Genomic DNA, 26,310 nt, shown 5'->3' on the forward strand with positions numbered 1-26,310 from the left:
TTAAACTATTCAACCTTCGTTTTTATTAATTTAATATATCTACTATGTTTACCGTATTTAATCGAGTATTTTACATAGATGAACCCTTGCAAAAAAAGTGATCAGCCTATGTTGTGTATATTTTTTTCATACGATAACGTAAACAGTCTGTTTCAGGAAAATATCGTGGTATATTAAACCTGTTATAATATTTTTATCAAAAACTATATTTACTATAATATAGGATTTTTATTTGAACTAGAATTAGTAAATCAAATAAATATAATACGTCAACAACATTTACCAAAATATTTTCTAGTGTTGGTAGGAAAACAACATAACCCTCAGTGGGATGAAAAATTAAGCAATAATTAAGCTTGTTACAGGTTACGCGTTTGGCTCGTTTATGAAGTTGCCTTGGTGTTAAACAGTAACATAGCCATGCCCAAGTCAGGCTACTATTCCGTAGAACTAAATAAAACGGAATGGGAGGTGCCAGAGAGATATACGATGCTGTCTCCCGTAGGGTCTGGGGCTTATGGACAGGTGTGGTAAGTACATTCACTACCTTGCTATTCGGCATAGGTGGGCGTTAGGAGTAACATTTACTGCGTCATACTGTTTCAGTTCCTTCTCATTGTATAAGTTGACTAATTCAGTCACGACTGCCAGATATGTCATGTTATATTTATATAGAGCCTTATGAATAAGTGGGTGGAAACTGTAACTATTAATCAATTCCACAGAATATGAATTAGTTGATAAATGAACTCAACTTGATCATGATAATTCAGAATTTAGTTTTATTAAGATTAATGTTATTAGTAGTTTTAATGATTTGGAGATGTATATTTTTCTGAAATTAAGATGTCATTGAGTTCACTGTCATTTCCCAAATTATCTGCATACATTTTTAAGAATGTTTATTTTTTGTGTGAGAAACCATTTGTTCACACAAAATTACTGCATATATAGTAATAACATTTTAAAGGTATGCATGTAATGATTTATATTTTTGTTTTTCATTTTTGAGGGTTAGTTTTGGTAAATGTTCAGTCTTGCACCTGGATGCAATATAGCAATAGAAAATAAAAAATTTATTTTGTAAATTATGGCAAATCAATGTAATATATAATTTTCTTGGCAGAAATAAGAAAACAAAGTTAATTAAACAGATTTCATAAGTAACAAAGTCATGCCAGACGAATGGTATGCCATGTTTGTTATGATAGATGCTGACATCCGGTCTCACTAATTGCCGAACAAACCGAACAAAACCGATAAAAGCCGAACAGACCAACAAAACTCAAACAAGGACGGTTTTTGCTCAAATGCACACTTCTATATATATATATATAGTTGCATTATTTGAACTATTTTCTTTAAAATGTGATTTCCATGTAATATGATCAAAGAGATGTTAAGTTTTTATCCAGCCCGTCCTCAATGATCATTGGTGGTATGGATCAAACTTCACTCTATTAAGTTTCTTACTAATGTGTTATTAGTGTAATAGACTGCATATAGTTAAATTATTTCAACTCTTTTCTTTAAAATGTGTGATTTTCATATAATTTGACCAAAGAGAAGTTATATTTTTAGCTTCTGCAAAGTTACCGACTGGTGGTTACAAATTTACCGCTAGCCAGCCATCTATGTTCTGCGAGTGCAGATCATCACTGAGCGTCAGGGTTGCCAGATTGGCGTTTTAAATGCCAAATTTTGCATTTTTGGCATGTTTTTACTGTGTTTGGCAGGAAAATTTGTAGGGTGGGAATTTGGCATTTTTGGGGGGCGTTTTTAAATACCCGGTCGTGATTAGAGATCATTCTTTTACTTGTATCAAGAATTAAATGATGATGTATATGGCTGGACGAATCGTAACTGTGGTCGGTAATTTAGCAGAGGATAAAAACGTAACTTCTCTTTGATCATATTACATGGAAATCACACATTTTAAAGAAAATAGTTCAAATAATGTAACCATATATATATATATATATATATATATACATATATATATATATATATATATATATATATTTATATATATAAATATACATATATATATCTATATATATATATATATATATATATATATATATATATATAAATATATATATATATTTATATCTATATATATATATATATATATATATATATATATATATATATATATATATATATATATATATATATATATAGAAGTGTGCATTTGAGCAAAAACCATCCTGGTTTGGGTTTTGTTGGTTTGTTCGGCTTTTATCGGTTTTGTTCGGTTTGTTCAGCAATTAGTGAGACCCCTGACGCCAAAGAAATGAAAGGATGATAAATTCGTCTAACCTAACCTAACCAAACCTAACCTGTGTTTAATAAATCAGTAACTGCAATTTATAGGTCATCCGGATCATCCTCATTGTCATTGTCGTGAGAGACATTGGCGGGCTGTTCAATCACTCTCTCAGATTGTGGGGTATATAGGGTTCTTGCAGCTTGAAGGAATGCATGGATTTCAGCTCCATAGCCTTCCTTCAGGAATATGTACCGCGCTAGGTACCGCTGGAAGTACCGAGGGCATACACCTTGTAACTGACATTTCAACTAGACCGGGCAGACGACAAACACTTGACAGAGAAGATGGTGTCCCGATCCTATGCTAGTGACTTCATTTGTTAGTATATTTGCTTGTAGCAAGGTATTTTTTTATTTTTATTTCCGCCAAGAAAATCGCATATTACGTTCATGTATTATAATTTACAAAATATTTAATTTTCTATTGCTATATTGTGTCCAGGTGCAAAACTGAACAAATACCTTCGTTTTTGCTAGAAAACCTATTTTTAACACAGAATTACCTCAAATGAGGAGCAGTATGTAGATCCAATGATTAAGAAAAAAAATACCCATTTGATTCTGAGGCAGAAGTAGAGTCAACAATATTTTTTTAGAAGTGCACACCTAAATGATATAGCATTAGAGAATTAAATATTAATTTTGTAAATTATAATACATCAATGTAATAAATATTTTTCTTGGCGGAAATCAAAAACAGGAAATGTTGCTAAAAGGTATGGATAAACGAACAAAGTCCCGTTGACTCCTGTAAATGTCGTCTTTGTTTTGATAGATTCAGAGGTCGAAGATGACAGCGACAATCTTAATGACCTCTAGAATTTCAGGTACTATATGACAAAGTGCAGGTTAGGTAGGTAGGTTAGAATAGACAAATCATACTTTAATATCTTTGACCTCTGCATCTATCAAAACAAAGATGGCATCTCAAGCATTTGAAGGTGTTACATTTGTTTGTATATAGCTTTTTAGCAACTTTTTCTGTTATTGATTTCTGCCAAGAATAACGTATATTACATTGATGTATTATAATTTACAAAATTATTATTTAATCTTTTATTACTATAGTGCATAGGTGTGGACTTAAAAAATTTACCGAGGCATCTAATGGATGCCAGAGCAGAGAGTGAGTAGGACACATTCGGCAGAACACTAAATTAGAAATTGCTACGAATAGAGCATTCTCTTCCAGTAACAAGTAAAAGCATTTTATATTTTATCTTATTTATTTGTAATCTATTTTTGAATATTCATTTTATTTTATTTATTTATTTATTATTTTTTAAGGTCTATTTTTTCTATGGGATAGGTTAGATCAGTAGGTATTGGAAAATACAAGTTTCACATTAGATATCCATTCTTGCATGTTTCTGTAATTTTACCAAGTGGAGTAGCCTTAGTGTGGCTGAACATATCTAAACGTTTCTAAATAAACAGTGTCACTAATTTGTAGCTATGTAGTATTCAGTGACGATGCCTTGGATATGAAAATGAAAAAATACTATTATGAGGTCAAATGTCTCTGGTAAAATATGAACTATTTCCATTCAGGCTATGCCAGTTTCTTACCCATTCACAACCACTCTCACCTTACACCTCTCTGTTTAACGAGTCATACTAAAAAGCATTCAGAAGCATCCAAAGGCATCAAAAATGTCCTGGAAGCATTATCCACATACCTTTTATTTTAATTTTTCTCTGTAACAATAATTTTATACACAGAACTCCAGGCAAAAACAACAAAATCACATTCCCATATCTAAATATTTTTACCAAGGTGAAAATAACAAGAAAAGTATTGAATTATCATTTCAATGTCACAGTAGCTAAATTGAATAGGAAAAAAGGAAAATTTATTCATCATTTCAACATCTTGTAAAAAGAAAATTTTAATCATCACTTCAAAATTTCAATATTAAAATTGAATTAGAGAATCATTGTTGACATGGCTGTTGATCATGATGAAAGTAGAGGACAGGGACAAAAAGAGCAGGAAGTTTGTGTTGAATTATGTGCCTCCAAAAATGGCTTCGTGGGAAGAGAGAGAACACAAGAATATGTTAGAAGACACAAAGATAACACTAAATAAGATAATGGATGATGGAGGAAGAATAATTGTAATGGGTGACTTTAATTGTAAAGAAATCTGCTGGGAAGAAATAACAGTGAAGGGTGGGGATGACCTATGGGGAAATGTACTACTTGATATGATTATATAACATACAATGACACAATGGATACAAGAGAATACTAGGTATAGAAATGAAGAAGAGCCATCAAGTCTAGACCCAATAGTCACATCAGAACCTGAAATAGTGTACAAGATTGAATATAAGACACCAATAAGTAAAAGTGGCCACACATTGGTAGAACTGGAACTAAATGAAGAAAAATACATTAGAAAAAACAAACTATAGAAAAGGAAGAATGATGTATGGAAAAACAAATTTTGATCAAATGAGAATCTTTTTAAAAAAAAAAGCAGACTGGAGAGGATATACAAAGAGGAAACAAAGGTAGAAGATAAATGGAAAATTTTGACAACAATTTATAAGGAAGGAGTGAAAAAGTATGTTCCAAAACAAAAACAAGAAAAAGAATATGAAAAATTTTGGTACAACAAAAGATGTAGAGTTAAAGATAAAAGGGATAAAGCTTGGATAAAATGGAGGAAAGACAAAAAAAAAAAAAAAAGGAAAATATGTACTGATTATAGAAATGAATATATACAAGTGCACAGAGACGAAAAAAAAAACATGAAAAGTATGTCATAGAAAAATGTAAAGATCAACCAGACTATAGATTTGTAAACAACAAACTGAAAAACAAACAAGAATTAGTAAAACTATGACAATGAGGAATAGAGTACACAGAGGAAATAGAAATGACAGAAATTATGAACAAGGATTTTAAACCTGTGTTTACGAGGGAGAACATACAACTGAGAGATGATGAGTGGGAAGGGAAAGTCCCCCCTATGAAAGAAATAGAAGTAACTAAGAATGAAATAATGAATCACCTCAGTAATCTTGATGATAGAAAATCGCTTGGTCCAGATGAAATGGGTAGCTGGATTTTGAGAGAATGCAGGAATAACCTAACAGACAAAATGCATAGTCTAATAAGCAGTTCATTGAAGGAAGGAAAAGTTCCAGAAGATTGGAAAAAAGCAAATATAGTACCAATATATAAGGGGGGAAACAAAGAAGACCCTACAAACTATAGACTGGTCTCCCTTACAAAAATTTGTGAAAGAATAATCAAAATTAGATGGGTAAAGCATTTGGAAAAAACAATGTACTAAATCCGAGGCAGTTTGGATTTAGACAAGGAAGATCATGTGTCACAAACTTGATGTGTTTCTGTTCAAGACTAATATATATAATACAGAAAAGAGATGGATGGGCTGATTGTGCCTTTCTAGACCTGAAAAAAGCTTTTGGTAAGGTACCACATAAGAAATTGCTAAAGAAATTAGAAGCTGTAGGAGGAATACAGAGCAAACTACTTAACCTCTTCAGTACAGGCCTTAAATCTCGCGGGCAGCAGCCGATGCCAGCCATACGACGTGTCGTAGTAATACTCACATCATAAAATATAGTCACCACTTATATCAATCATTCTCTCTTTCACCCGTGAATTTTGATAACCATAGAAAATGTGATTACAGACAGTTTAGAGAGTATGTCATTACGGAGGGGCAACTACAATAAATATAATCAAGACGCCGATATGGCAGCCTCGTGTATCCACTTGCTCCTCATGATGCCTACGTATGTGGCACCGTATGGAAGGGGTTAAGTGGATGGAAGACTTCTTGCATGAAAGAAAAATGAGAGTGGTGATAAGAGACATACATTTCAATTGGGATGAGGTGATTAGTGGAGTTCCACAAGGAACAGTACTGGCCCCAAAAATGTTTGCTATATATATATATTAATGATATGGATAAAGGAATTGAAAGTTATATGAGCTTCTTCACAGATGATGCAAAAATGTTGAAAAAAATGAACACCACAGAAGATTGTGAATCACTGCAAAGCAATCTCAACAAAGTATGAGAATGCGGTAGGAAGTGGGAGATGGAATTCAGCATTAACCACTTCAATACGGGACTTAAATCTCGCGGGCAGCAACCAATGCCAGACGTATGATGTAACGAAATAATATTCGCATCATAAAATATAGTCGCCGCTTATATCGATCGTTCTCTCTTTCACCCGCGAATTTTGAAAACCACAGAGAATGGGATTCAGGGCGCATTTGGGAGAATGTAAAAACACAGGGGCGACTACAATAAATATAATCAAGACGCCGATATGGCAGCGTCGCGAATCCACTTGCTCCTCATGACGCCTACGTGTGCGGCACCGTATGGAAGGGGTTAAGAAATGTATAATGAAATTTGGAAGAAACAAAAAAAGAATAGTGGGATCATTTACATTTGGAGAGGAAGAAATTAAAAAAGTGGAAAAAGAGAAGGACCAGGGAGTCATTATTATAAATAATATGTCCCCTGAGAAACATATAAACAATATTTTTAGAGGAACTTATAGCTTGATCAGATCAATCAAAGTGGCATTTACATACCTGGACAAAGAAATGGTGAAGAAAATACTAATCACTTTGATAAGACCAAAATTGGAGTGTGCAACAATGACGTGGTCACCAACTACAAAAAAAATGTATAACAAAACCTGAAAGAATACAAAGAGCAATTATGAAATTGGCACCAACACTCTCAGAACTATCATGAGGAGTGGCTGGCAAAACTTGAGCTACAGACATTAGAGCAAAGAAGAGAGGAGACTTGACAACCATAGAATCATGAAAGGCATGGAAATTATTGATTGAGAGGATCTAATAAAATGGGATAGTAGAGATACAAGAGGACATGGAAAGAAAATCAAGAAAGACAATTATAGAAGAGACCTGAAAAAGAACAGCTTTCCCCATAGGATAATAGACGTTTGGAACAAATTAAATGAGAATGTGGTATGTGCAAAAATGATACATGAATTTAAAAACAGTCTAGATAAAACGAGATATGGAGATGGGACACCATGAGCATAGCTCCCCTTTCTGTAAAATACAACTAGGTAACTAGTTAAATACATTTAAACTCCTCTCTTATGTTCCATGTTTCTGCCCCATACAGTGCTGTCGGCACAGTCACTACTTCATATAACCTCCTAGCATCCATTCCCAGATGTCTATTTCTCATTACACTTTTTATATCCAACAAGACATTTACTCACTGATCTCAATCTACATTCTACATCCACCCCCACTCCTCCCTTTTCTGCCACATTCGCACTCAAGTATCTAAAACTATCCAATTCCTCCAGTCTCTCTCCCTTAATACTCACTTCCAGCCTGCTGCCACTCTCTCCTCTTGTACATCTCATCACCTTTTGCCCACATTTATCCTCAGCTTCCTTCTTTCACACACCTCAAATTCTGTTACTAACTTCCTCAATCCCTCTTCTGATCCTGCTACAAGTGCAGTGTCTTCAGCAAACAACAACTGGATTATTTCCCACTTTTCTCCATTTTCTTTATCCATCTCCATCCCCTGACCTACTACCTTTGCATTCACCTCTCGCACCACCCCATCCATGTATAGATTGAACAGCCAGGGCGACATAATGCATTCCTGACAAAGTCCCACCTTTACCTCAAACCATTCACTCTCTCCATTTCTAATCCTAACACAAGCTCTACTACTCTCATAAAAACTCTTGAGTGCTCTGAACAGCTTTCCTCCTATCCCATATATTTGCAATACCTCCCACAGTGCCTTCCTGTCTACCCTATTGTAAGCCTTTTCCAAATCTATAAAAGCACAAAAAACATCCTTACCTTTTCCTATAGCCTTCTCACATATCTTTCTTACCACAAAAATCTGATCTACACAACCCCTACCTGTCCTAAATCCACACTATTCCTCACCAATTACTCCCTCTGTTCCTATCCTAATCCTCTCAATCAAGACCCTCCCATAAGCCTTCCCAACTTCACTCAACAAACTGATCCCTCTGAAACTACTACACTCACACTTGTCCCCCTTTCCCTTGTAAAGCAGAACTAAACAGGCAGTCCTCCTGTCCTCCAGCACTCTACCCTCTCTTTAAACAAAAATTAGATAACCTCACCAGCCAGTTCACCATAACTGTACCTCCTTTTTTCAGGCATTCTGCATGGCATCCATCCAACCCAGGTGCCTTACCTGCTCTCATTATCTTAACAGCTACTTTCATTTCATCTCTCCCTATTTCTCCTCCATTTTCCTCACTCATCACTCTCATTTTCTTAGCGCTTCCCACTGCAACTACCTTTCCTTCCCTATCCTCCTTCACATTTAGCAACTCCCTAAAATACTCTGCCCACCTTCCTCTCACTGCCTTCTCTTCAATTATCATCTCTCCATCTGCACCTTTTACCTTTTCTCTACTTGATTCGCCTCCTCTTCCTCTCTTAATTTCTTTCCAAAACATCTTTTTATTACTTTCAAAAATTTCTGTCATACTCTTACCCCATTTCACATCTGCTCTCCTCTTTGCCTCCTTTATCTTATACTTAACCTCCCTTCTCTTTACTTTTTACCTCTCGTATGATTCCCTTGTCCTAATTTGTAGCCAATCTATGAAAGCCTGCTTCTTCTCTTCTACACCCTTCTTTGCTTCCTCATCCCACCATTCACTACCATTCCTTCTATTCCCTCCTACCCTCCTTCTTCCACATACCATCTTTGCACACCTTATGAATTACACCTAGAACTATCCCCATTCCTCCTCCACTCCTAGCTCTACTCTATCCTTCACTCCCACTCTTCTCTCAGTTTCTTCTTATACTCCTCCTTTTCTCATTTAAGCAGTTCACTCTACCTCCCTACCCTCTGCCCCTTTTCCTCTTTCTCCACCTATTCTCCACTCTCAATTTACCTTCCACCAGGAAATGATCTGATATTCTTCCACTCTCTCTCCCCTTAGAACATGTACATCCTTAACTCTTCCTACCATACTCCTGGTCACCACTATATAGTCTATTATTGCTCTATCTGCCACCCTTCCATCCACCACCCTCTCCCATGTGTACTTAGGCTTGACTTTCTTCTTAAACACTGTATTTGCTATCATCAACTCTCTTTCGAGACACATTTCCATTGTCAATTCTCTACTACGATTTTTACCTGGCACTCCGTACTTCCCAATCACTCTGTCTATTGGTTCATTTCCTACCATACCCAAATAAGTCTACTCTATCAAGAACTGCTGTATGTATGTATGTACATGACTACTTGTAACCTAGATAAATCACAAGTAGGTTTACGTGAATAAAAAAAGATAAAAGTAAACTTACCTGGGATTTATCTGAATGGGAGTGGAATTATACCTTTTGACTCTGGCCACTTCCCTTGTAAGGGGGAAAAAGCCCTTGGTATATATATGTAGATTTACTTAATGCCATGTTTGTATTTGCCTTAAATGTTTGTTGGTCTTACAGCTCAGCACTGGACACAAAAACGAATACAAAGGTAGCCATCAAGAAATTGGGACGGCCTTTCCAGACTCACATCCATGCCAAGCGAACCTATAGGGAGGTGCGCACATTGAAACACATGGATCATGAGAATGTAAGTTGAATTTGGGTCGTTGTAAAGGAATACTATGAGGATATGAAACATCTTACTCTAGATTTTGTCCACGTAAGATCTATTTATTTATATATCAATAGCCTTCTTTCCCTTTGCAAGGGAGGTAGCCAGCCAAGGGATGCAAGCATAACATAATCTCATAAGATGATTAGACCAAATTATAGATTGGTTTAGTACTTCATATGTATTTGTATTTTTAGTTTGACATTTTATATGAGAGGAACTCACTAAAATTGAACTGAGGAAGTAATATGATTATGTAGGATATCTTATGATCAAAAGCAAGAAGGAAGGAAAGGGATGTAAAATGTGTGAGTGGGTTGAGTTTTTCTCACCTCAACCTGAATAACTTTGTAGGAAATTGTGTACAAGTTAGAAAGAAAGACAAAAATTTTGATTTAATGTATTTCATTTTCAGGTCATAGGACTGATTGATATATTTACCCCTGCTTCAACATACGAAGAGTTTCAAGATGTGTAAGTATTGATATTTCTGGAAAAATAACCAGATGCTTGTAACTGATATTTCTGGAAAAAATAACCAGATGCTTGTAACTTCATTTTGTATAACTAGATCAATTTTTTTTTCAGTTCTCTCTAAGTGAAAAATAATCTAATGAATCTATATTCCTTATGCACACAGGTACCTTGTCAATCCACTTATGGGTGCTGACCTCAACAACATAGTCAAAACACAAAAGCTCACAGACGACCATGTGCAGTTCCTCATATACCAGGTGTTACGAGGCCTCAAGTATATACACTCGGCAAATATCATCCACAGGGTAAGTTCATTACATGATATATGCTATTTATTTATTTATTTATTTTTTTTATTATTATTATCATTTATTTATTTATTTATTTATTATTATTATTTTTTTTTTTAAGGGAGTGTCATGAGGTGGTGGTAATGATGATGATGGTAATTATGATATGGGTTAACATCACAACACCCCCCCCCCCTATTGGAAGGCTAGGACAATGCCCCTTACAGGACTTTGTAGCATGGAATTTAATGAATGCCCTTGGTTCAACTTCACCAGTGGCAGGGTTTGAACCGCCATCCCCTCAACCTTTGCCACAAGTAACGATGCCCTATCCCATGTTCCAGAGAGAAATTAATTTTATTTAATTTATTTATTCCGTTTTATTTTTATATATTTTTATTTTACCTTATTTTATTTCATTTCTGTGTCTCTTTTTCTGTCTCTGTCTCTGTTTCTCTCTCTCTCTCTCTTTCTCTCTGTCTTTCTCATTCTCTGTCTCTCTTTTCTCTTGCTCTCTTCTCTCCCTCTCTTCTCTCTCACCCTCCCTTCCTTCCTTCCCTCTCTCTCTCTCTCTCTCTCTCTCTCTCTCTCTCTCTCTCTCTCTCTCTCTCTCTCTCTCTCTCTCTCTCTCTCTCTCTCCCCCTCCCTCCCTCTCTCTCCCTCTCTCTCCCTTCCTCCCCTCTCTCTCTCTCTCTCTCTCTCTCTCTCTCTCTCTCTCTCTCTCTCTCTATCTCTATCCTCTCTCTCCCCCCTCTCCCCTCTCTCCCCTCTCTCTCCCCCCTCTCCCTTCTCTCTCCCCTCCTTTCTCCTCTCCCTCCCTCCCTCCTTCCTCTCTCTCTCTCTCTTTTCTCTCTTCTCTCCCCATCTCTCTCTCTCTCTCAAAAAAAAAAAAAAAAAATATGTGTGGTTGTTAAAGAAGTGAGTTGAGTGTTTGTTGGATGAGGAATCATGGCCCTAAAGGATTTTTTCTTGTCTTCTCTTTATATTTCTGAAGTGAATGAGGGATTAAGGATGAGAATGGTTGTGTATGGAAGATATTTTGACACAACCCAGTGGGATTTCTCTCCACCTTCTCTATTTTCTGCATGAGGAAACAGAGGGCGCATGGGCCTCACTGTGTAAGTGACGTGTCTTGCTGCATTGCTTCCAACCTGGGGAGTGAACAGGAAATAGGGATGACCCTTCATCCACAGGGAGCTAAGATAAAACAGAAGAAAAGACTGATGGATGGGAGTGGGTGCATGACTGCCTTTGATTTACATAACATAAGAACATGTTAGGAGGTGCTCAGATAAGAGGGAGGGTGGAGGGGTGTGGAGTGTATTCAGGGATGGAATGGGTGGAAATGAATTTATGCCTTTCACTTTTTGGCTACCTCCCTTCTAAGGGGGAAAAAGCCTTGGTATATGTATGTATGTAAGAACATAAGAATGAAGGAGACTGCAAGAGACCATAAAGCCTATACTAGGCAGCTCCATATCCATCACCACTTGTCGTCCCCATCCATATAGTTGTCTAATCGTTTCTTAAAACAACTGATAGTTTCAGTGCTTACTACATGGTTACTAAGTATTCCATTTGTCGACCACCCAATTAATAAACCAATTCTTGCCTATTTCCTTTTTAAATCTAAATTTGTCCTGTTTATAACCATTACTGCGAGTCCTGCCCATCACTCCGGGGCACATTGCACGTCTGGCAGCATTAGCTGCCCGACGTGCGATGTTGCGTCATAATAATTGCATTATAAAAAATAGTCACTGCTCAATCGCTCGTTCTCTTTCACCCGTGAATTTTGATAACCATAGAAAATATGATGAAGCCAGTTTAGAGAGAATGAGGGTCACACAAGTACGACTACAATTAATATAATCAAGACGCCGACGTCGGCATCATCGCGTACCCACTTGCTCCTCATGACGCCTACGTAGGCGTCACCGTATGGAAGTGGTTAAAGCTTTTGATCCACCTGAACGCCTCTATTGGCTACCCCCCTTATAAAGGGGAAAGAAGCCCCTGGTATATAGATAGGTAGATAGACAGGATGAAGGATAGAGAGGGTCATCATGAAATTCGTTAAGATGAGAGGGGCTTGTATGTTTTTATTTTATGTAGTGTTTGGGAAGAAAGTCAAGCATAAGTACACGTGGGAGAGGGTGGTGGATGGAAAAGTGGTAGATAGGGTTTTGATGGAATATATAGTGGTAACCAGGAGAGGAGTAGGAAGAGTTTTGGATGTATGTGTTGTAAGGGGAGAGAGTGGGGGAATATCAGATCATTTTTTGGTGGAAGGTAAGTTGAGAGTGGAGGATAGATGGAAAAAGAGGAAAAGGACAGAAGGTAGAGAGGTACTTAGAGTAAACTGCTAAAATGAGAAAGAAAAGGAGGAGTACAAGAAGCTGAGAGAAGAGTGGGAAGGAGTGAAATATAGAGTAGAATTAGTAGAGGAGGAGGAATGGGGATGGTTCAAGGAGGAGGTCATAAGGAGGATGGGAGGAGATAGAAGGAAGAGTAGTGAGTGGTGTAATGATGAAGCAAAGACAGTTTTAGAAGAGAAGAAATGAGCATTCACAAATTGGTTGCAAATTAGGACAAATCAGATATGAGGTACAAAGAAAAAAAGTAAAGCATAAGATAATGGAGGCAAAAAGGAGAGCAGATGTGAAATGGGTAAGAGTGTGGCAGAAAACTTTGAAAGTAATAAAAAGATGTTTAGGAAGAAAATTAAGAGAATGGGAGATGAAGCAAGTACAGAAGAAAAGATAAAAAGTGCAGATGGAAAGATGATAATGGAAGATTGGCAGTAAGAGGAAGATGGGCAGATTATTTTAGGGAGTTGTTAAATGTTAAGGAAGATAGGGAGGAAAATGTAGTTGCAATGGTAAGGGCTAAGAAAATGACAGTGACGAATGAGTAAAATTGAAGAGAAATAAGGAAAGATGAGGTGAAAGCAGTTATTAAAATGATGAGAGCAGGTAAGGTACAGTGATGGCGGATTGGCTGGTGAGGTTGTATAATGTTTGAGGAACAGTGTGGGTTTAGAATGAGTAGGGGTTCCTTGGATCAGATTTTTGTGGTAAGGCAGATATGTGAGGCATAGGAAGAGGTACGGATGTCTTTTGGGCCTTTGTGGATTTGGAAAAGGCTTATGAAAGGGTAGACAGGAAGGCACTTTGGGAGGCATTGCAGATGTATGGGATAAGAGGGAAGCTGTTATGAGCAGTCAAGAGTTTTTACGAGAGTAGTAGAACCTGTGTTAGAACTAGAAATGGAGAGAGTGAGTGGTTTGAGGTAAAGATGGAACTTCACTAGGGATGTGTCATGTTGCCTTGGCTGTTCAATTTATACATGGATACAGGGATGAGAGAAGAGGTAAATACAAAGGTAATGGGCCAGAGATTGGAGATGATTAAAGAAAATGGAGAAAAATGGGGGATACCCAGTTGTTGTTTGCTGAGAACACTGCACTTGTAATAGGATCTGAGGAGGGATTAAGGAAGTTAGTGATGGAGTTTGGGAAGGTGTGCAAAAGAAAGAAGTTGAGGATAAATGTGAATAAAAGTACATACATATACCAAAGGCTTTTTTCCCGCTTACACGGGAGGTAGCCAAAAGACAAGGCATAGAACCCACTCCCTCCCATTCTATCCCCTTCATATTCCACTCCTCTCTACCCTCTTCCTGACCTATTATCTTGGCACCTCCTGGATGACAGGTCACCCCTGCATCTTGTCCACTGTCCCAGGTCAGAAGCAGTGTCACAAGACAGCACATCCACAACAAGGCCACTTCATTAATTCGGTGACCCCCCCTCTCCATCCCCTCATGCAGAAAAGGAGAAGATGGGGAGAAATCCCTTTGAGCTGTGTCATTTTATTTCTCATACATACTCCCTCACCCCCATCCCCCCACCCACTCCCCTTCATGCATCACAGCATCATCCATACATAACCATTCTCCACTCACCCCTATCTTCTGTCCTCTTCCATCCTTCCTCAACAGACATTCCCCTCTTTCCCAATGTACCTTTTACCCCATCCATCCATCTCATCCTAGGATGCCCCATCATGTTCACTCCTTCCACCTCTGCCTTCCACACCTCTTTTACTAATCTTTCTTCACTCATTCTTTCCATGTGTCCAGACCATCCTAATACTCTTTCATCAACCCTATCTCCCAACTCCCTTTCCACCCCTGTTCTCTTCACCTCATTTCTCACTAGCCTAGTAATCCCTATCATACTTCTTAGGCATTTCATCTCAAACACATTCAAACTCCTCTCTTCCTCTCTTATGCTCCATGTTTCTACCCTGTACAGTGCTGTTGGCACAATCACTCCTTCATACAATCTCCTCTTAGCATCCATTCCCAAATGTCTGTTTCTTATTACACTTTTTAATCCCCCAAGGCATTTACTTGCTTTTCTCAATCTACATTCTACCTCCACCTCTGCTCCTCCCTTTCCTGCCACAATTTCCCCACCGCTACCCTGTAGTGGGGGAAAAGAATAATGCCACCAAGTTTTCTCACTTGAGTCATATGAGGCGACAAAAAACGGGACAGGGGTTAGGACTAGGAATCCTGTTACCTATAGCCCCACAGGGGACATTACTAAAAAAAGTAAAGGCATGAGAGGGTCTAGGAGTTTTCCGACCAGTACCCTAAGGTTTGGGTCTGAATAGAAGTTGATGAAATGTACAAGGGGAGATGTCAGCAAGTTGGAAATGTGTATTAAGGGAGAGAGACTGGAGGAAGTGGATTGTTTTAGATACTTGGGTGCAAATGTGGTGGGAAAGGGAGGAGTGGAGGTGGAGGTAGGATGTAGATTGAGAAGCAAATAAATGCCTTGGGGGATTAAAGAGTGTAATGAGAAATAGACATTTGGGAATGGATGCTAAGAGGAGATTGTATGAAGGAGTGATTGCACTGACAGCACTGTTTGGGGCAAAAGCATGGAACATAAGAGAGGAAGAGAGAAAGAGTTTAAATGTGTTGAGATGAAATGCCTGAAAAGTATGATAGGGGTTACTAGGCTGGATAGAGTGAGAAATGAGGTGAAAAAGAGAGTGGGATGAAAAGGGAGTTGGGAGATAGAGTTGGTGAAAGAGTTTTGGGATGGTTTGGACACATGGAAAGAATGAGTGAAGAAAGATTAGTTAAAGAGGTGTGGAAGGCAGAGGTGAAGGAAGTGAATATGAGGGGGCATCCAAGGATGAGATGGATGGATGGGGTAAAAGGGCCACTGGAAAAGTGGGGAATGTCTATTGAGGAAGGAAGGGAGAAGACAGAAGATAGGGGTGAGTGGAGAACAGTTGTGTATGGATGATGCTGTGATGCATGGAAGAGATGGGTGGGGGTGAGGGAGTATGTGTGAATGATATTTGGATGCATCCTGAAGAGATTTCTTCCCATCTCTTTTTCTGCATGAGAGGACAGAGGCAGGGGTGGTCACAGATTAAATGAAGTGGCCATGCTATGGATGTGCTGTGTCTTGCTGCACTGCTTCCGACCCAGAGCAGTTGGGGAGATGCAGGGATGACCTGTCATCCAAGAGGAGCTAAGAAGAGAAGGAGGGGGGATGGTGAATGGGAATGATATATGGGGATGAAATGGATGGGAGTGGATTTATGCCTTTGACTTTGGCTACCTCCCTTGTGAGGGGGGAAAAATCCCTTGGCATATGTATGTATTTATTTATTTTATTATATTTTATCTTATGGTATACCTTGACTTGACCATGTCCAATGTAATGCATATTGTTTTATACCATTTTTCAGGACCTGAAACCAAGTAATATAGCAGTCAATGAGGACTGTGAACTTAAAATTCTTGACTTTGGCCTCGCACGACCTACTGAGTCTGAAATGACTGGATATGTAGCAACAAGATGGTACAGAGCACCAGAAATCATGCTGAACTGGATGCATTATAATCAGACTGGTATGTATTCATAATTTTTTATTTCATTTATTTATTTTTTATGTGTTCTTATCTTTTGAATTAAGGGGGTACGCGACACCTGGGGGGGTGAATTTGGTCAAGATATGGCATTTTTCAAAACTGTGTTCAAAATGTTCGTATACCACTTAGAAATAAATCCCGACAAATAATTTTCCAGCCGCGCGCAATTTAAAGGTCCTGGGTGAGGATTAAAGGGACAGATTTAAAGGCGCAACCCACACTAGAAGGAGGCGTGCCACTTAGGACCTTCAGGCGCAGCGAATAACGTTGAAATTTGATTGAATTTACACTCGCCCAGTGTATCAACGGCCAATACGATTGTGGAGGGGAAGGGAGGAAGGTGGAGGGAGAATATTTCGTCAACTTTGTGCGAAACTAAGCGTTAGTTACCGGCTAGCTCTGAAAAGGGAAGTACGCATGTCTCATGAGCTCTCATTGCAATCTATTACTTTAGCTAGTACATATTACTCTTTAGTACAGTCATCATGGTTAGCAAAAAGAACAAAAGAACATCACAATGACAAAAAACAGCAGTTAAAGATGGCAAGCAGTCAAAGACAACTAAAGATCTCACCACCTCTCACTCCACCACCGCCCTCACCTGCACCTCTGTGACGGTGACAGAGGTAAAGGACAACATTAGACTAAACAATTCAAAGAGGAAGATTAAATCCAAAGAAGAAAGCAAGAGGAAAAAGATCAAGGCTATACAGGAAGAAGAAAGAAGAAGGGACATCATATGATGCTGGAGGGGGTGCCCTACCAACATAGATTGGCGAGGGGAATCTGATGAGGAAAGAGAAGGCGCCCACTACTGGAAAATAAACCTCTTTCCAATGATTTAGATACCCTGAAGACCCCCAGCAGAGAGGTTTCATATGAAGAAACCGCCAAAGGTGCAAAAAAGCAAATTATATGATGTTGTCGTCTGTGCGTCGTCACTACTGTGACATACTTATACTTTAGTTTTTCAGTATTTAAAGTACTTATAATTAAAATATGTTGATAATTTTTACTGTACTTATTATATAATAAGAATTAAGCCATGAAAAAATCAGTCAAATTGGTGAAACTATAAGCAAGTTACAGATATATTCATATTTCAAGTTGCCATATCTCCGTTCGATATTTTTCTACTTTTTTTTTAATCATAAAAAATCTAATATACATTAGATTTAGATGAAACTTACAGGGAATATTACTTTTAGTAACTGCTAGGGCCGATCGTTTGAATATTTTGAATAGGATGAAAGAGTTCGGAGTAATAATGGAAACAAAGGCAAAAAAATTGTATTTATCACGATTTTTGTCAGCCATTAAAATTGAAATGCCTGTATGCAAAAGTATAAAGGAAATTGTTCAATTACTCAATGACCGGCCCTAGGTGTGCCTACTGACTAATCATAGCCAAAATATAAAACAAATTGGTCCACGTATTATGGTGCTGTGCACTTTTAAATGTCGCTACTGGTATATGTACATGTGTACATGTGTACATGTGTACATACATCATTCTGCTTCACCTAAAATGTAGACAATATGGATACCTATTTACCTGAGAAGTTTCAGCTCTTTACTCTAAATATTTTAGAAAATGACCTCCAGGTGTCGCGTACCCCCTTAAGATGTTACTTGTCCTTCTTCTCTTTCCTCTTCTTCTTCCTTTTCTGTCACCTACTCTTCAGGATGGCAAGGCATTGCTGCCTCTGTCAGAACTTAAAGAATGAAAAACACATACCCTTATTACCGTCACTCATCAACTTTAGCAGGATTCAAACTGCCATCCATCAAAATTCTCCCCTCAAGACTCCACTCTAGTTTGCTCAGACACCATGCTCCCCATGAACTTTGGTTTTAACATTTTAATTGCTCAATAGTAATGTCTCCCATATTGATATGTTCCATGTCTAATATTTTCTCTTGTTAGAATAATTTCTTAATTCCTTTACACCTTTGTGTATCACAGTTGACATCTGGTCAGTGGGGTGCATCATGGCGGAGCTGTTGACAGGCCGAACTCTTTTCCCTGGTGCAGACCGTATCCTTTTTTGTTCCATAAGGTGTTAGTCAACTTTAGCTGAAAAAAATTAGGTCATGTAGATTATAGATGATTTTTGCTGAAAAATGTTTTAAGCCTGTGAGGGGTTGTGTCACATGAGAGTATTTTTATAGTAATAATTGTTGCCTCAAGATACATTGACTGGGAAACTGTGCTACACATTGTCTAGCAAGTCGTTGAGGCCTCCTATAGATTTCTCTATGAAGAAACTTTGGACTGGTGTTAGTGTGATATTTTTGTGCAGGACTGTATCTGTGGAATGGGCTGAAAGTAACAGGAGAGAATTGTCAGTTGTCACTCATCCATGGATGAAAATGTGAAGGAAATGTAGTTGACATTGACAGAGGATAAGAGTGTAAGTCCCTTGGAGTTCTATGATTGCTCCTCTAGATTGAGATGATGAGGTTCACAAATTTTTGAAAATGGACGGCAGACAGACGACTCTTCTTTCCATCCATCTTAGGGAACCATCACTTACAAGTACCACTCATTGGTTCCTGTGAGTATTTCATTCTAGTTAATTTCGTAGAAGCATGGAATCTAACTAAACATGCTTATGGCCCAACACCCTGAATTGGATCAAGGGCATGTTTCATAAAATTCCATTCTACAAAGTCCTCTGTAAGGGGCCATGTCTTGTGTGAGAAAACTTTAGCAAATGGTAAGGATGTTTATGGGCCTTTATGGATTTGGAAAATGTTTATGACAGGATGGGCAGGAATGCACTGTGGGAGGTTTTGCAGATATACGTGATAGGAGGAAAGCTGTTAAGAACAGTCGAGTTTTTATGAGAGTAGTAGAGCCTATGTTAGAATTAGAAATGGAGAGGTAAAGGTGGGACTTTGCCAGGGATGTGTCATGTTGCCATGGTTGTTCAATATGTACATGGATGGGGTGGTGCAAGAGGTAAATACAAGGGTAATGAGCAGGGGACTGGATATGGTTAAAGAAAAAGGGAAAATGGGAGATAAGCCAGTTGTTTCCTGACAATACTGCACATATAGCAGGATCAGAGGAGGGATTAAGGAAGTTAATGACGGAGTTTGGGAAGGTGTGTGAAAAAAAAAGTTGAAGATAAATGTGGGTGAAAGTAAGGTGATGAGATATACAAGGGGAGAGACTGGAGGAAGTGGATAGTTTTAGATACTTGGGGGTGAATGTGGTGGGAAAGGGAGGAATAGAGGTGGAGGTAGAATGTAGATTGAGAGAAGCAAGTAAATGCCTTGGGAGATTAAAAAGTGTAATGAGAAATAGACACTTGGGAGTGGATGCAAAGAGGAGATTGTATGAAAGGGTGATTGTGCTGACAGCACTGTATGGGTCAGAAACATGGAACAAAAGAGAGGAAAAGTCTGAATGTGTTGAGTTCAGGTGCCTGAGAAGTATGATAGGGGTTACCAGGCTTAATAGAGTGAGAAACAAGTAGATGAGGAGGAGAGCAGGGATGGAAAAGGAGTTGGGAGACAGAATTGATGAAAGAGTATTGAGATGGTTTGGACACATGGAAAGAATAAGTGAAGAAAGATTAGTAAAAGAAGTATGGAAGGCAGAGGTGGATGGAGTGAACATGAGGGGATGACCAAGGATGATATGGATGGATGGGGTAAAAGGGCATTGAGAAAGAGGGGAATGTCTAATGAGGAAGGAAGGCAGAAGATAGTGATGAGTGGAGAATGGTTGTATATGGAAGGGAGGAGGTGGTTAGGGTGTGGTTATGTGTGAATGATATTTTAATGCAGCCTGAAAGGATTTCTCCCTGTCTTCTCTTTTTCTGCAGGAGGAGACAGAAATAGGGGGTCGCCAATTAAATGAAGCAGCCATGCAATGGATGTGCTGTCTTGTTGCATTGCTTCTGACTCTGGGTAAAGGGTGAGATGCAAGGATGACCCATCATCCAAGAGGAGCCAAGAAAGGAGGGAGGAGTGGCGAACGAGAATGGACTGGGTGGGGATGAAATGGGTGGGAGTGGAATTATACCTTTTGATTTTGGCAACCTCCCATGTAAGGAAGAAAATGCACTTGGTATGTGTATGTACTCGTATGCAGTAGTGGCTGAGCAACCACCATGTACTAGGAACAAGCTTGATCGTGTTTTCTGTGGTTATAAACATTCTGAGTGAAACAGAATAAGTATAACAACTGTAACTTTATATTTCATAATGCGTGTGTTGTGATGCATCATTGTACATCAGGCAACCTGATGTGCATACAATTATTTGACTTGTGTTACGTACGTGCATATACCAAAGGCTTTTCACCCATACTAGGGAGGTAGCCAAAAAACAAAAGCATAAAAACTATTCCCACCCATTCCATCCCCACATACTCCACTCCCATCCACCCCTCTCCCTCATATCCTGGCTCCTCCTGGATGACAAGTCATCCTGGCATCTTGCCCACTGCCCTGGGTCAGAAGCAGTGTTGCAAGACACAGCACATTCACAGCAAGGGTGCTTCATTAAATCAGTAACCCCCTCTCTGTCCCCTCATGCAGAAATGAAGAGGACAGGGAGAAATCCCTTCAGGCTGCATCAGTTTATTTTTCACACATTCTCCCTCACCCCCATCCTCCACCCACTCCCCTTCATGCATCACAGCATCATCTATACACAACCATTCTCCATTTGCCCATAACTTCTGTCCTCTCCCATCTTTTCTCAACAGATATTCCCCTCTTTCCCAATGCCCCTTTTATCCCATCCATCCATCTCATCCTTGGTCACCCCCTCATGTTCATTCTTTCCACCTCTACCTTCCACACCACTTTCACTAATCTTTCTTCACTCATTCTTTCCATGTGTCTAAACCATCCTAATACTCTTTCATCAACCCTATCTCCCAACTCCCTTTCCACCCCCGTTCTCATCCTCACCTCATTTCTCACTCTATCCAGCCTAGTAACCACTTTCATACTTCTCAGGCACCTCATCTCAAACACTTTCAAACTCTTCCTCTCCTCTCGTATGTTCCATGTTTCAGCCTCATACAGTGCTATTGGCACAATCACTCCTTCATACAATCTCCTCTTAGCATCCATTCCCAAATGTCTGTCTCATTACACTTTTCAATCCTTCATGGCATTTACTTGCTTCTCTCAATTTACAATCTACTTCCATCTCCACTCCTCCCTTTCCTGCCACATTTGCACACAAATATCTAAAACTATCCACTTCCTCCATTCTCTCTCCCTTAATACTCACTTCCAGTCTGCTGCCACTTCCTCCCCTTGTGCATCTCATCAACTTACTTTTACCCACATTTATCTTCAACTTCCTTCTTTCACGCACCTTCCCAAACTCTGACACAAACTTACTCATTCCTTCCTCTGACCCTGCTACAAGTGCAGTGTCATCAGCAAACAACAACTAGTTTATCTCCCACTTTTCTCCATTTTCTTTAATCATCTCCAATCCTTGACCCATTACCCTTGCATTTACCTCTCGCACCACCCCATCCATGTATAAATTGAACAGCCAAGGCAACATAACACATCATCAACACAACACCTATGCCTCAAACCACTCACTCTCTCCATTTCTAATTCTAACACATGCTCTACTATTCTCTTAAAAACTCTTGAGTGCTCTGAAGAGCTTTCCTCCTATCTCATATATCTGCAATACCTCCCACAGTGCCTTCCTGTCTACCCTGTCATAAGGCTTTTCCAAATCCATAAAGGCCCAAAAAACAGCCTTACCTTTTCCTAAAGCTCAATCACATATCTGTCTTACCACAAAAATCTGATCCACGCAACCCCTACCTATTTAAACCCACACTGTTCCTCACCAGTTACTCCCTCTGTTCCTCTCCAAATCCTTGTATTTGAATCTAGGTGATGCCAGATAATTTCACTCACCTGATAAAAGCATCCATTCTTCAAAGGATTAATTATGTCAGATAACTGTAGGAAGTACAGGTTGTTAGTTTAAGAGAAAATGAGAACAGGTACTTAATACATGTGGAATTTCATGTGTTTATTAATGTCTCATATATTTTAAAAACTTGGAAAGGGAAAATAATCTAGCATTTTGATTTTCAGAGCTGTAGTCAGTACAGTATATACTTTTGGTTTATTTGTGTGTCAGAAATATTAAGGCTTTGTAATGATCTAGAAATAAGAGATTATAATATATTTTCTAATTTTAGTAATTTCTCACAGATGTCGGCAAACAAGAAGTAGAGTAGGTTATGTACTGTAATCAATGCAGTTGTCCTATTTCTGTATCCATTTTCTCCCATTTTATGAGTGCTTCTGCTACTGTCATTACTGCTGTTGGTACAGATGCCATTGTCTGTCACTAAGTAAGCTTTACTGTTAATGCCATTGTCTGCAGTTGCTTTTGCCAGGATTGTGTGATATCATCAATGTTGTCCAGTGTGTACATGGTGGTAAGGAAGGTAAACACAAGCATAATAGGTACAGGATTGGGATAGATGGGAGAGAATGGGATTATTTGGAAATTGAACCATTTATTATTTGTGGATGTTATGTGGATGCTCGTCACTACCTGCAGTGAAGGTCAAAGTGATGGCAGTTCGAACCGTACCACTGGCAAGTTGGACCAAGGGCATGGTTAATTACATTCCACACTACAATGTCCTCTGGAAGGGGCATCATACAAGCCTCCTGATAGGGGGAGTTCACAATGTTTAACTGAATCATCCTCATCATATTTAATGCTGTTGATTAGACTGCAGAGTTGAAAAATAGATTATCCATAACACCAACACCAAATATATAAATTATTGTAGTAACTAAAGGTTCTTGTGCGTGTTTAATACACATGGAGGAAATGTATGATTGTGCTACATAAAGGGTCCAGGTACAAAGATAGGAAAGAACACATTCTCTTATTGGAAGGCAGCAGAATGAAATGTCTCATCAGAACATTTGAAACTATTGTGATGGTGAAATATAAGTGACATAATCTGTAAACTGTTAGCAAACATCAAGGTCAGTACTTGTTGCTTTTCTCTCTCTCTCTCTCTTTTCTTCTTCTTCTTCTTCTTTCTCATCATGAAGCAGCCTTGCTGTGGGTGTGCTGTGTCTTGCTATATTGCTTCTGACCCAGGGCAGTGGGCAAGATGCAGGGATGACCCATCATCCAGGAGGAGCCAAAAAAAGAGGGAGGGAGCAAGGGGTGGTGAATGGGAATGGAGTGGGTGGGAGTGGGAGTGAAATTATCCCTTTTGACTTTGGCCACCTCCCTTGTAAGGGGGAAAAAGCCTTTGGTGTAAGTATGTATGTATTTATTATGGAAAGAATGGTAAAAAAAAAAAAAAAAAAGTGGGGAAGGCAGAAATGGATAAAGGGGCCAACCAAGGATGAGATGGATCGATGGGGTAAAAGGGCCATTGAGAAAGAGGGGATATCTGTTAAAGAAGAAAGGGAGAAGACAGAAGATAGGAGTGAATGGAGAATGGTTGTATATGGATGATGCTGTAATACATGGTTTGAAGTGGGGTAAAGGGGTGGTTATGTGTGAATGATATTTTGATGCAGCCCAAAGGGGTTTCTCCCTGTCTTCTCTTTTTCTGTATGAGGGTGGGGGGGTCGCCGATTGGATGAAATGGCCTTGCTGTGGATGTACTGCATCTTGTTGCATTGCTTCTGACCCAGGGCACTGAGCAATATGCAGGGATGACTTGTCATTCAGGAGGAGCCAAGAAAAGAGGGAGGGAGGGGTGGTGAATGGGAGTTGATTATGTGGGGATGAAATTGGTGGGAGTGGATTTATGCCTTTGACTTTGGCTACCTCCCATATCAGGGGGAAAAGGCCTATGGTGTATGTATGTATTTATTGATTATTATTTTTATGTAATTTATATGTATATATTTTTACCACTTTAAAGTGTAATATTGTAAATGAAAATGTTTCATTCCAAATATTTGCACTGCTTACTTGTGGAGTAATATTTTTATTTCATAAATAATCCACTGGAAAAATGTAGACAGAGCAGTGTAGCCATGTTTCAGAAAGTGTTGAATGGGTAAGGTATTTCATTGATGAATAAGTGTTTGGTATGTATTCTTTGTGCTAATAGAAAACTAGGTGCCTCCTATCTGATAGGGTGTATCGACCTGAAAATGAGTCAGTCAATTCATGGTGAAGACATGGATCTTTGTATTTATTTATTTTTTATTTTTTTATCTGTCTGTCTCTCTCTCTTTCTCTCTCTCGCTTAATATAGCCATGAATTTGATTTAAAGTTTGAAAGTATACACTTTTATTAATTTTTATTTGGAGTTACACAAATGTATGTCTATCTGTATACCAAAAGGCTTCCTCCTTATAAGGGGGTTAGCCAGCCATGGCATGCACCTACCCCCCACCCATCCCATACCCATCCACACCCATTTGTTTGACTTTGAAAAATTGCTCAGCTCCTTACGGTTGAAGAGCCATCCTTGTCCCCCACCCACTGTCTGGGTCAGAAGCAATGCAGCAAGACAGCACTTCTGCAGCAGACCCTAAATGGTGATAATTGTGTATCCCCACTGCTTCACTTACATGTTGACCCTTCCTCCTTGTTGCCACATGAGTAAATAGAGAGGATGAGGAGAAATCTCTTCAGGCCACATCAGTTTACCATTCTCCACCCACACCTATCTCCTGCCCTCTCCATTCCCTGCTCAATAGGCATTCCCTTTTGGTTCAAGGCCCCCTTCACCTCATCCATCCATCCCATCCTCAGTCTTCCTTGCAAGGTCACATGTCCACTTAGCTTTATTTCTCTGAATATGGATTTTTTAGCAGGAACATATACGTGAGAACATGCACAGGAATCGGCAACAGGAACACCTCCTCTACTCCTGGTGTCTTTCTGTTTTCCATCAGATTGCTATAATAACAAAAAAGTAGAAATTGATAGCGGAAAGAGAACCAAGATGGAAATTATTTGAAATTTTGCATTCCATTTACTCAAAAGTGATTATACCAGTATATTTTGAGTATGTAAGATTAATTTTAGGATTGAATATACATTTTTGTCCTTTTATAAAAAGTATCTTAATATGTCATTAGATACATTGCTAAATAGTTGCTTATAATGCTGAGTGTGTGTATGTATTTACCTACTTGTATTTTACAGGAAGGGGAGCTATGCTCGTGGTGTCCAGTCTTCATATCTCATTTTATTTAGACTGTTTTTAAATTCATGTATCGTTTTTTCACACACCACATTCTCATCTAACTTGTTCCAAACGTCTATTACCCTGTGGGGAAAGCTGTTCTTTTTCAAGTCTCTTCTATAACTGTCTTAATTTTCTTTCCATGTCCTCTTGTATCTCTACTATCCCATTTTATTAGATCCTCTCTATCAATAGTTTCTATACCTTTCATGATTCTATAAATAGTTCTCAAGTCTCCTCTCTCTCTTCTTTGCTCTAATGTCTGTAGCTCAAGTTTTGCTAGTCTCTCTTCATATGATAGTTCTGAGAGCGTTGTTGCCAATTTCAATATTGTTCTTTGTATTCTTTCAAGTGTTGTTATACATATTTTTTTTGTACTTGGTGACCACATCATCACTGC

At 38.7% G+C, this 26,310-nt stretch overlaps 1 protein-coding gene across 3 annotated transcripts in view; it reads left to right on the forward strand.

Moving 5' to 3' along the window:
* Positions 1-287: 287 nt before the first annotated feature.
* The window catches only part of LOC143027812 (mitogen-activated protein kinase 14-like), an 85,093-nt gene continuing 59,070 nt past the window's right edge, over positions 288-26,310 (forward strand). For all 3 annotated transcript variants that reach the window (XM_076189404.1, XM_076189402.1, XM_076189403.1), the window contains exons 1-6: positions 288-530; positions 9,838-9,967; positions 10,407-10,465; positions 10,632-10,773; positions 16,536-16,698; positions 18,686-18,757. In XM_076189404.1, coding sequence (XP_076045519.1) covers positions 421-530; positions 9,838-9,967; positions 10,407-10,465; positions 10,632-10,773; positions 16,536-16,698; positions 18,686-18,757 — 676 coding nt within the window. In that variant the 5' untranslated portion in view covers positions 288-420. The remainder of the gene's footprint in view (positions 531-9,837; positions 9,968-10,406; positions 10,466-10,631; positions 10,774-16,535; positions 16,699-18,685; positions 18,758-26,310) is intronic.

Source organism: Oratosquilla oratoria, chromosome 8, assembly GCF_046742065.1.
Source record: "Oratosquilla oratoria isolate Oo_2021 chromosome 8, ASM4674206v1, whole genome shotgun sequence".
NCBI lineage: Eukaryota > Metazoa > Arthropoda > Malacostraca > Stomatopoda > Squillidae > Oratosquilla > Oratosquilla oratoria.